Source organism: Oryzias melastigma, linkage group LG24 (genome assembly GCF_002922805.2).
Source record: "Oryzias melastigma strain HK-1 linkage group LG24, ASM292280v2, whole genome shotgun sequence".
NCBI lineage: Eukaryota > Metazoa > Chordata > Actinopteri > Beloniformes > Adrianichthyidae > Oryzias > Oryzias melastigma.
Window position 1 is genome coordinate 6,574,415 of NC_050535.1, and position 11,736 is coordinate 6,586,150.

Sequence of the window (11,736 nt, forward strand, 5' to 3'; positions counted from 1 at the left end):
TTATGACCATTTATTCAATAATACATTTTATCTGGATGATTATGTTATTTTAGAGCAGATATATATTAATATGAATAAATGTTATTATTCCGATCTCCTCCCAGTTTATCACACTCATTTAGTGTTTATGCAAATCATCTGTTCCTGTCAAAATTTGACTTTCATGATCAGAACAGCTTGTCGTCCTTCTCATCTGCCAAAGAAACCCTCAGACAGCCTGAGGCGAAACCAGAAAAATCAATCTTGTTGCTTTGAAATCATTTTTCATTTTAATCATCAATACACAAAATATCTCAATAATTTGACACAAAATAACATTTAGAAATAGAACCTGCACCTCTTCAGAAAATGATTTATTAGATCCAATGGGATCAAATAAAAGAAGTTGTCTTCTTCTCGACTAACCACATGTGGCTCTAGTGATGCCAGCCTGCAGTTGCCATGGAAACCTAACAATGAGTCTTCAAAAAAGATTGAGTTTTTACTGTTTTAGACACCAAACGGAAAGGATTTTCGCTCTTTTAGGACATGAGCTTCAGTAAATCATCAAGGTGGATTCATGTTTCTCCTTTATGATCGCTGGATCTTAACAGAGCGTAAACGGCTAACCCGATTTCACGAGCAAATCAGGTTGTATCCCAGATTCACAGCATCTCCTGCTGTCGGCTGCAACCAAACTCAGACCGTCCTCCGAGAGCAAATGCTCCAACTAACAGAATATCTGGGGCAAACCGGCCTCTCGTCTCTCCTTTTGAAGGGACACACAATACTGGATGATGACACCTGGTCGCTGGAAATAGCTTCAATTCAATGTGAGCTAAAAAAAGTTAAATCAGAAGCCCTGGAAACAAGTGGATGGATGGATGGAGATGTTTTATGCCTTTTATACTATGATTTAAAGCAATATTTATATCCATAATTCTGGAGAGGATATTATTTACAAATCTTTTATTTGTAAAATTAGTATTTCAGTGTTTTTATACATTATTTTCCAAAATTTCAGATTTTTAATCAACTTTATTAGTAAATTATAGGCAAAATTGAAGAAGATAAACTCAAAGATAAACTTAATGAGTGTAAGACTACATGACCGCACACAAAATGTCACAAATAATAACAAAAAAATATTTTTTTTATTGATTTAATTAATTTCAAACAATTTCAGCAATAAAAACGAAATAAAAAAGACAATAAAAGTAAAAAATATATTAGTTTATTTTATTTTAAGCAATTTCACCAATAAAAACAAATTAAAAAGACAATAAAAGTAAAAAATATTTTAGTTTATTTTATTTTAAGCAATTTCACCAATAAAAACAAATTAAAAAGACAATAAAAGTAAAAAATATATTAGTTTATTTTATTTTAAGCAATTTCACCAATAAAAACAAATAAAAAAGACAATAAAAGTAAAAAATATATTAGTTTATTTTATTTTAAGTAATTTTACCAATAAAAACAACATAAAAAAGACAATAAAAGTAAAAAATATATTAGTTTATTTTATTTTAAGCAATTTCACCAATAAAAACAAATAAAAAAGACAATAAAAGTAAAAAAATATATTAGTTTATTTTATTTTAAGCAATTTCAGCAATAAAAACAAATAAAAAAGACAACAAAAGTAAAAAAAATATATTAGTTTATTTTATTTTAAGTAATTTTACCAATAAAAACAAAATGAAAAAGACATCAAAAGTAAAAAAATATATTAGTTTATTTTATTTTAAGCAATTTCAGCAATAAAAACAAATAAAAAAGACAACAAAAGTAAAAAAATATATTAGTTTATTTTATTTTAAGTAATTTTACCAATAAAAACAAAATGAAAAAGACATCAAAAGTAAAAAAATATATTAGTTTATTTTATTTTAAGCAATTTCACCAATAAAAACAAATAAAAAAGACAATAAAAGTAAAAAATATATTAGTTTATTTTATTTTAAGTAATTTTACCAATAAAAACAAAATAAAAAAGACAACAAAAGTAAAAAATAGATTAGTTTATTTTATTTTAAGCAATTTCAGCAATAAAAACAAATAAAAAAGACAATAAAAGTAAAAAATATATTAGTTTATTTTATTTTAAGTAATTTTACCAATAAAAACAACATAAAAAAGACAATAAAAGTAAAAAATATTTTATTTTAAGTAATTTCAGCAATAAAACCATAATAAAAAATATAATAAAAGTAAAAAGTAAATTATTTTACTTTATTTTAAGCAATAAAACACAATAAAAATGACAAAAAATTTAAAAAATACTGGACTTGCATTGATAATGAGTTTCTATTCAATTCCATTGTGAGAAAAGATTCAGAAAGAAGTTGGAGAGACTCAAATGCCCTGCAGTCAAATCTATTTAACACATCGATTTACAAATTAATTATAAAATGAATAAATAAAAGAAAATAATGCAATCTTCTTGACATTATCGTTGCTCCTAATTGATATAAAATTGATATAAATCAACATGTTTGCACTTTTACCAACAGTCCACGTTCATGATTCATAATGATTGTCAATTAGAGTTTGATTTTTATTCATGAGAAAATTAAATATATGTACTGTATATTTAAACTAAACTTTTACAAACTCAGGAATTTCAATCAAAAAGAAAAAAATTGTAAGCATCCACAATATACACTCTGAATAACTTTAAAAAGCATTATAGAATTATTTATAAACATATTGATGTGTATTCTTCTGAGGAAAACAAATAAAAATATCATTTAGTAATAAATGTGATTGAGAAAATTCATTTTTGTGTATGTGGTCTTCTTCCTTCAAACAGACTGAGGAGCCTGTTTCTATGCGGACGCCTCATTAGCACACTGTTACCACGACTCGCAGCCCCTCACACCTCCTCCAAGGCCTCGCTCTGCCTACACTCCACCAGCAGGCACTCACATTTGTATAATGAAAGTGGTTCACTTTCAGACGGTGGCCCAATTAGGTGTGAGACGCTGAGAGCTGGAGAGGAAGTGCTGCTCGGATCTGTGTAAGAGCAATTTCTAGTTTTTTATGGTAAAAGAACTGTGTCGTCTGCAGAAAATGTATTAGTTCCTTTCCTGAATCATCTTAATCAATCCTCATCAAACCTTTGAAAATATGCAGAAAATATCTGGCAGTTTTATTAATTTATCAAAGAAATCCTGATGTAAAATGGTTTTAAGTCTTGACAGATTAATATCAATATTCACTCTAATATTGTTTTAAATAGGTGTTTACAGAAAAAAACTGAAATCTTTTTATTTTTTCTGACAGAACACAGCCTGAAGCTTGTTGGTAAGTGGACAGAAAATCTCAGATGCAGCATCGAACTTTCCAACAAAAGGACAAACTTTTACCAAAGAGGCCAAAGAGTTCTGTGGAAATACGCTATAAAATGTTGGAGTTCATCAATAATTAAAAACCTTCCTCGAAAACAGTCTTTGAGAAAATAAACAAAATGATTTGTAATACTCTTTTGATTTAATTTGATTTGACTTGATCTGATTTTACTTGCTGATTTGATTCAACTACATTTGATTTGATTGGATTATTTGAATATACTTGGTTTTGTTTGATTTGACTTGATTCAATTTCCTCTGACCTGACTTTACTTGACTTGACATGAAATGATTTGATCTGATTTGATTTGCTGATTTGATTCAACTCGATTGGATTTGATTCAAAAGGATTTGAATAGACTTGATTTAATTTGACATGACTTGATTTGATCTGATTTGATGTGCTGATTTGATTCAACTCGATTTGATTTGATTTAATTCTAAATTATTTGAAATTTTTTTATTTAATTTGATTTGATTGGACTGGACAAAACTGGACTTGACTTGATTTGATTTGATTTGATTTGATTTGATTTGATTTGATTTGATTTGATTTGATTTGATTTGATTTGATTTGATTTGATTTGATTTGACTTGACTTGACTTGACTTGACTTGACTTGACTTGACATGACTTGATTTGATTTGATGATTTGATTCAACTCGATTTGATTTGATTTAATTCTAAATTATTTGAATGTTTTTTATTTAATTTGATTTGATTGGACTGGACAAAACTGGAATTGACTTGACTTGATTTGATTTGATTTGATTTGACTTGATTCAATTTCATCTGACCTGACTTTGCTTGACATGACATGAAATGATTTGATCTGTTTTGATTTGATTTGATTTGATTTGATTCGATTCGATTCAATTCGATTCAATTTGACTTTACCTGACTCGATTTGATTTCATCTGACCTAATCCTGCCTGACCTGACTTGACTTGATTTGATTTGACTTGCTGATTTATTTAGACTTGAATTGATTTGATTCGATTCGATTCTATTTGATTTGACTTCACTTGACTTGATTTGATTTGATTTGAATTGCTGATTTGATTAGACTCAATTTGATTTGATTCTAACTGGTTTATTTAAAAAAAATCAAGGAAGAATTTACATCTGTACAAAGATCCGTCAGACAAAAGATGACAGTCAGAAAGACACCTAGACATCAGATTATAGATCGGTTGAAAGGGAGTCGGAGAAAACTTCTGTAATCCCACCACGGCTCAACCTTCCATAACTTCTAATCAGATATTTATACCTTAAAAACACAGATACAGTTCATTAAAAATCCTTAAGTATCAATAAATCACTATTTCAGACTTTATCACAACATATTCAGATCAATAATAAGATTCAGGAAAAGAAGAAATATATTTATGCATTTTTTTATTAGAAAACTCATTGATACAAATTTAGCGTCAAAAATCAATATATTTCTTTAATGAGTTGCATAACTATTCTATTTATGATATTTTATCAGACAAAAATACAACAAGACAACAAAAATAAGTCGTATTTAGCTGAAAATGTATTAGTCATGTGGAGCGCAGTCACAGACAGACAAGTTTTGCACTTTGTGTTTGCTATTATATCCAATGTTTGCTTTTAATTTACATTTATTCCATTTGTAATGTATTTTGAGAAGATGTTGTAATGCTGAATCTCAGAGGGTTACGCGACAATAACTCTGAGAGCAGCAGCTAGCGTGGCCTGATCACCTGGATTAGCAGAGATGATGCTTTACTTGTGATGTGGAGGAGGTCTGCAGATAAGATGCTATCTGGGAGGTGGAGGAAGGACAGCTATTATTTTCTAGGCGAGTGCTTCGGACTGGCAGTGACCCTGAAGCGCATCATGTGGGCACTTTTGCAATACATTATGCATTGTATTTAGAAATGTCTATAAAAAAGTCATCAAATAAATTGCTGACATTATAATCCTTATTGTTTCTTTTCTCAAAGGCATTTTTTCACTTTTCTTCTTATAAATTCAGAATTTATTGATGAGAAAATCAAATATTTATGCTTAAGCTTTATTTAACACATTCTTCATTCAAGCGGAGATGATTGTGTTGCTTTTTAATGAGGAAAAGTAACATTTTTCTGACTTGAGTTTACAGTAAGAATATTGGGAGGCTCAGTTCTTACGTCATCCTCCTCTGTTGCTCAGTGGGAGTTGATCAGTGACTAATAAATACGGATTGTGTCTCCAATATCCAAGTCACCTTTCATGTCCACCCATCCCTGCTGCGATATCTGAGGGCTAGCTGGTTTGTTATCCACCAGGAAATAAAATCACGCTCCATCAGCTCATCAACTAAAAGTTAATTAAAAAGTGACGATCTTATGGAAGCGAACCACGTGATCGGAGCTGCAAGTCCCAAGACAAACGGGAGACCCAGAAAAAGTGCACACACTGTTTCTGTGAAAGAATGACTGTCCTGTAAATATTAATTTAATGAGCCAGCACAGACAAAGCGCCCAATTTGCAGCGTGTCCTCTTTCCCCTGAGAGCTGAGGTCATAATGACAGCGCTGTTTGTTGCTTGGTTTCATGCTGAATCAGGAATGCACAACCGCGGGTCCTTGGCCACTCTCCTCCCACTGTCCTCCAGGATGTTTCGGGAAAAAGATAACACCACAACACCTTACTACTTGTGCAACTTCCCTTGAATAATATGTACGCTATATTTGCATGCATGTTTGAGTGTGATTATTTATTTATTTATGTTTTGCTTGTAGAGTTTCTTGTCACGCCTTCGCCCAACGATTAGAATGGCACATTAGACATTAAATTGACAGTAAATAGTTATTTTTCTGGTTTTCCTTACATTATTTTGCTAAAATGTGTCTAAAAAGGTAGTCATATATATATATTTTTACAAGCATTCTTCTGTGTAATCATATTTCCAATAGACAGCTTATCTTAAAAGACAAGCAGCAAATAAGTGACAACACTGAGGCATCGTTTAACATAAACAAATCCTGATTATAGACCAAGGTGTATTGTTTCTGCATAGTCAGAAAATGGATTATGAATGAGCTGTTCTTTATTTATTCATTCATTTTCTTATCAACATCCTCTTTCATTCTGCAATTTCTGCTTATGGTGCACTCAGCAGCAGGATACTGATGGAGACATTTTTTTAACTACTCTAATGTTGAGAGAGTGTTAATGGCAAACTTGACTTTTATGGTTGAGTTGAGTCCTCATGGAGCCATAGCAATTATAACACTTTATTTGTCTTTGTAGCTCTGAAAACTGACTGGATGATAATGTGATAATTCATGTATTTTTTATTTTTATTTTATTTCATTTCATTTCATTTCATTTCAATTTAATTTAATTTAATTTAATTTAATTTAATTTAATTTAATTTAATTTAATTTAATTTAATTTAATTTAATTTAATTTTGTTTAATTTCATTTCATTTCATTTTATTTCATTTCATTTTACTTGCCTTTACCTTAGCTTACTTTGTTTTATTTTATTTTATTTCATTTATTTATTCATTTATTATTTGTTTTTTTATATAAATAAAACAATATTAAAGCTTCGAGGTATAAATTCAGAAAATATTCTCATTTTTTCCAACAAAAAAAAGGTAAACAAGGAAGTGACGTATCAGCTTCTACTCTTTCCTCATTGGCCAAATCCTCGATATCCTGTTTTCTGATTGGCTGAAATTTAAAGGTCAAAGGTTTTCCTGTTTTGTAACTTAGGATACATTACATTAAACGAGAGCCCTTCTCACAAACATTTGGTATTTAAAAGTACTTTTTTCATTATAATGTAAAGAAAAAAGGCTTATAGGTGTTGTCGCTTATTTATTGACCCGTAATTCTTTAATGTTTTGCTCGTAGCGGACATACGCTAGGCATGCTAATGTTAGCCGTGTAGCTAGCTAGCTTATAATAAAAGTCCAGATTCAATGTTTTATCACAGCGAATGCTGACATCGTAGACAACCAGAACACGGTTTTCTTAGTTTTTTTGTTGGCGCTATGGCACCGATTCGGTTTTTGCGGCTGCTTAATGCGAAAGCTGCTAACTCGATGAAAACATTAGTCCGTCCCGGGTTCTGTACGTGCTCCAGAAGAAATGTCTGCAGTTCACCTTCAAGGCTGCAGAGCTACATGTCAGCCTGGGTCATTGATCAGTATGGCTCTAATGGAGTTCTGAGGTTTACAGAGGAAATCGCTCTGCCTGTTATAAATGTCGCCAGCGAGGTGATGATAAAAGTCAACGCAGCCAGTCTGAACCCTCTGGATGTTGCAATGAGGGGTAAACAATTCCATTTAATATGCTTAAATTGAGTATTTGGTGTCTGTTTAAACCCTAAATTAATCTTGTATTCACTTTAGGAGGGTATGGAGCTACACTGCTGAACCTCAGAAGAGATCCTTCATCTGTACTGAGCAGCTCAGATGAATTTCCTCTGATTTTGGGTCGTGATGTGTCAGGAACTGTGGTCGATTGTGGATCTGGAGTTACACATTTTGCTCCTGGAGATGAGGTGAACGTTTACATGATCATTTAAGGAAAATTAATCATATTACAAGACTGATTTCTTCATGTAACCACAAACGACAACATTCTTTCTGCTGCTTAGTTTACAGTTTTGGATGAACTCATGCGTTAGATTACTGTTAATTGCATACAAATATAATTCAATGTAAAGTAGGGCAAGTAAAACAAAAAGAGTGTACTTAGGATTTGTTTAAACAAAATATTTACCCCACAGATTGTTTTATATTTTAAAACTAGATCTCCAATAACTCAAATAAACTGAAGATAGAAAATTAAAGAATGCTTTGCTATTAAAATAGTTATTAGTTTGGCAATATTGCCTTTCTATGAAATAGAAGTTTTATTTTTTATTAGTTTCATTCTTTTTTTGTAAAATCAACAATACAAAACTGGATTAAATCAATAAAACACTACTGCTGAACATATGGAGAGGATGTAGGAAAAAATTTCCCCTAAATTAATCAATTTTCTTAAGATAGCCACGATTAGTCGACTAATCAACGACTAATCGATTATTAAAATAGTCGTTGACTAATTTAATAGTCGATTACTTTACATTACATGGAGTCAAGGTGTAATAAAGTTGAAAGTTATAATTGCATTATGCTAGCTTTTTGGACTATTTTGTCATTTATTAAGGGTTTTTTTAGGCTATTTTGGAGCTTAGCTAATATTTCAGCTAAATGCTAACTGTTAGGCTAATTTAGGCTTTTTTTTGTTTTATAGGCTATTTTTTGAGTATGGCTAATATTTCGGCTACATGCTAGCTGTTATGGCTAACTTAGGCTTTTTTCAGTTTTTTGGGCAAATTTGGCATTTAACTAATATTTTAGCTGGCTATCAGCTTTAGCTTTTCAGCTATTTGTTTCAGTGTTTTCAGCTATCTGCTTCATCGTTTCTGGCTATTCGCTTCAGCGTTTTCAGCTATTGGCTTCAGTGATTTCAGCTATTAGCCTTAGCGATGTCAGCTACCAGCTTCAGCATTTTCAGCTATTAGCTTGAGTGATTTCAGCTATTAGCCTTAGCGTTTTTCAGCTTCAGCGTTTTCAGCTATCTGCTTCATCGTTTCTGGTTATTCGCTTCAGCGTTTTCAGCTATTGGCTTCAGTGATTTCAGCTATTAGCCTTAGCGATGTCAGCTACCAGCTTCAGCATTTTCAGCTATTAGCTTGAGTGATTTCAGCTATTAGCTTTAGCGTTTTTCAGCTTCAGCGTTTTCAGCTATTGGCTTAGTGATTTTAGCTATTAGCCTTAGCGTTTTTCAGCTGTCAGCTTCAGCATTTTCAGCTATTAGCTTGAGTGATTTCAGCTATTAGCTTTAGCGATGTCAGCTACCAGCTTCAGCATTTTCAGCTATTAGCTTGAGTGATTTCAGCTATTAGCTTTAGCGTTTTTCAGCTTCAGCGTTTTCAGCTATTGGCTTAGTGATTTCAGCTATTAGCTCTAGTGTTTTTCAGCTAGCAGCTTTAGCATTTTCAGCTATTAGCTTCAGTGATTTCAGCTATTAGCTCTAGCGTTTTTCAGCTAGCAGCTTCAGCATTTTCAGCTATTAGCTTTAGTGATTTCAGCTATTAGCTCTAGCGTTTTTCAGCTAGCAGCTTCAGCATTTTCAGCTATTGGCTTCACCGATTTCTTTTTCAGTGTTTTTAGCTCTAAATTTTAGCATCTTCAGCTATCGTCACTAGCATCTTCAGCTTACAGCATTCACATTAGCATTATTGCTAATGCTATATATGTATATATATATAGTTTTTAGTTAGTTTAAAGCTAATGTTCTATGCATGACGTGATTAGTCGACTATTACATTTATTGCACTAATTCTGTTTATTTTGAGCAAATGTGTTTTTCTAATACTGTTTTATTTAAACTTTATTTAAATAAGCAAAGAAAAAAACGTTTCTGATGATGTTCTACCAAAAGACAGGAACAGAAAGGAGCTCCCCATTATATTGAGCAGACTTTTCTACTCTAGGTTGGCGGTCAGTTGAAGTTGTCGATGTTAAATGTCACGTTTATCTTCCAGGTGTGGGCGGCCGTTCCTCCTTGGAAACAAGGCAGCCTTGCAGAGTATGTGAAGCTAACAGAGTATGAGGTGAGCTGCAGAACGTTTCTGGCTTTTTGCATGAAAATAAAGAAACATTTTTTACAAGATTAGACTTTAAAAGAAATGTCTGGCTTTTTTGCAGGGAAATAAAATCATTCTAAAACCCGTAATTGAATAGACGGAAGCAAACGAGCTCTTGATAAAACCCCGCAGGGTGAAACGTAATTAGGATTATGTTTGTTTGGTAGAAGAAGCCGCTGTGGCAGCCATTATAGGAACACAAATGAGCCTGTTTTCTTGTTTTCTTCTCCTCGCTGCAGCTCTTTTGAGCTGATTGGAAATTTACAGGGCAGTTGTAGACACACTTCCTGTTGTCTGTTGTAGGTTTCCCACAAACCAAAATCTTTGAGTCACGTAGAAGCGGCGTCCATCCCGTACGTCGCCAGCACTGCTCTGTCTGCTCTCGTCAACGCTGGTGGTCTTTGCAGAGAAAGCTGCTCAGATAAAAGGCAAGCATCAGTCTAAGGACGGGGTTTAAATGTGCATTCAGCTGAATTAAAATGGTACCCGTGCATTAGGAAATGTGGTATTTTATTACCCTAAATTAATATAATACTTTAAAGACCCACTCCAATGATCTTTTGAGCTATTTTAAAGTGTCCCTGGTGATATCTTAATCACGATTATGCTGTTTTTGTCCAAAATAAAAATAAACTTGTGTTGGTTTCTGAGACAGACTTGTTCCCACCGTACCCACCAATGTGCTGAAGTGTCCTTGAGCAAGACACTAAACCCCAGACTGTTTCCTGGTGGTTTTAGGTTTGCAGCATCACTGTGTGAATGATTGTAAAGCATCTTTGAAGTTCTAAGAAAGGAGTAAGGTGGACGCCACGTGTCAAAGTCAAGGCCCGGGGACCGGATCTGGCCCTCCGGGTAATTCTATACGGCCCTCCAGATCATTTTATGTTATTGTTATTAATGTTATCTTTTATTGAAAGTTACTTAGGGTTTAAGTTGATTTATTCTGGAATAATATTGCTGTCCTTTAATTATTTAAAATTATGTTAAAAAGTTTTTAAAATTGGTATTATGTTAACTTTTTGGACTATTTTAGCATTTAATAAGATTTTTTAGGCTATTTTGGAGTTGAGCTAATATTTCAGCTACATGCTAGCTGTTTTGGCTAATTTGGTTTTTCTTTAAAAAAAAGTCTTTAGGCTAATTTGGGATTTAGCTATTATTTTAGCTACATGCTAGCTGTTTTGGCCAATTTAGGCTTGTTTTCAGTTTTTTTACGCTATTTTGAAGTTTAGCCATTTTTTCCCACTACATGCTAGTTCTTTTGGCTAACATACATTTTCTTTCTTTCTTTTTCTCTTAAGCTGTTTTGGAATTAAGCTAATATTTCAGCTACATGCTAGCTGTTTTGGATAATTTAGGTATTTTTTTCATTTTTTAAACGCTATTTCAAAGTTTTGCTATTTTTTTCCACTGCATGCTAGTTGTTTTGGCTAGAATAAGTTGTTTTTTTGGGGGGGGGGGTGGAGGCTGTTTTGGAATTAAGCTAATATTTTAGCTACATTGTAGCTCATTTGGCTAATTTAGGCTTTTTTTGTTTTTCAGGCTAATTTGGCATTTAGCTATTATTTTAGCTACATGCTAGCTGTTTTGGGTTATTAAGGCTTTTTCTTTTGGTTTTTTAGGCTAATACGACATTTAGCTCATATTTCCGCTACATGTTAGCTGTTTTGGCTAATTTAGGCTTTTTTTCAATTTTGAAGTTAACGCTATTTTGAAGTTTAGCCATTTTTTTCCACTA

The 11,736-nt window shown here is 32.3% G+C and overlaps 1 protein-coding gene and 1 long non-coding RNA gene across 2 annotated transcripts in view; both read left to right on the forward strand.

Annotated features, from left to right (window-relative positions):
- Nucleotides 1–3,370, forward strand: LOC112157619. Its single transcript, XR_002921184.2, has 3 exons — nt 1–812; nt 2,795–3,001; nt 3,268–3,370. It is a non-coding gene; the product is annotated as an uncharacterized LOC112157619 (long non-coding RNA).
- A 3,638-nt stretch (nt 3,371–7,008) lies between these two features.
- The window catches only part of LOC112157929 (reticulon-4-interacting protein 1 homolog, mitochondrial), a gene marked incomplete in the record, with an annotated part of 11,767 nt that continues 7,039 nt past the window's right edge, over nt 7,009–11,736 (forward strand). Inside the window, 4 exon segments of the mRNA XM_024291044.2 lie at nt 7,009–7,627; nt 7,708–7,859; nt 9,897–9,965; nt 10,302–10,426. Coding sequence (XP_024146812.1) covers nt 7,348–7,627; nt 7,708–7,859; nt 9,897–9,965; nt 10,302–10,426 — 626 coding nt within the window.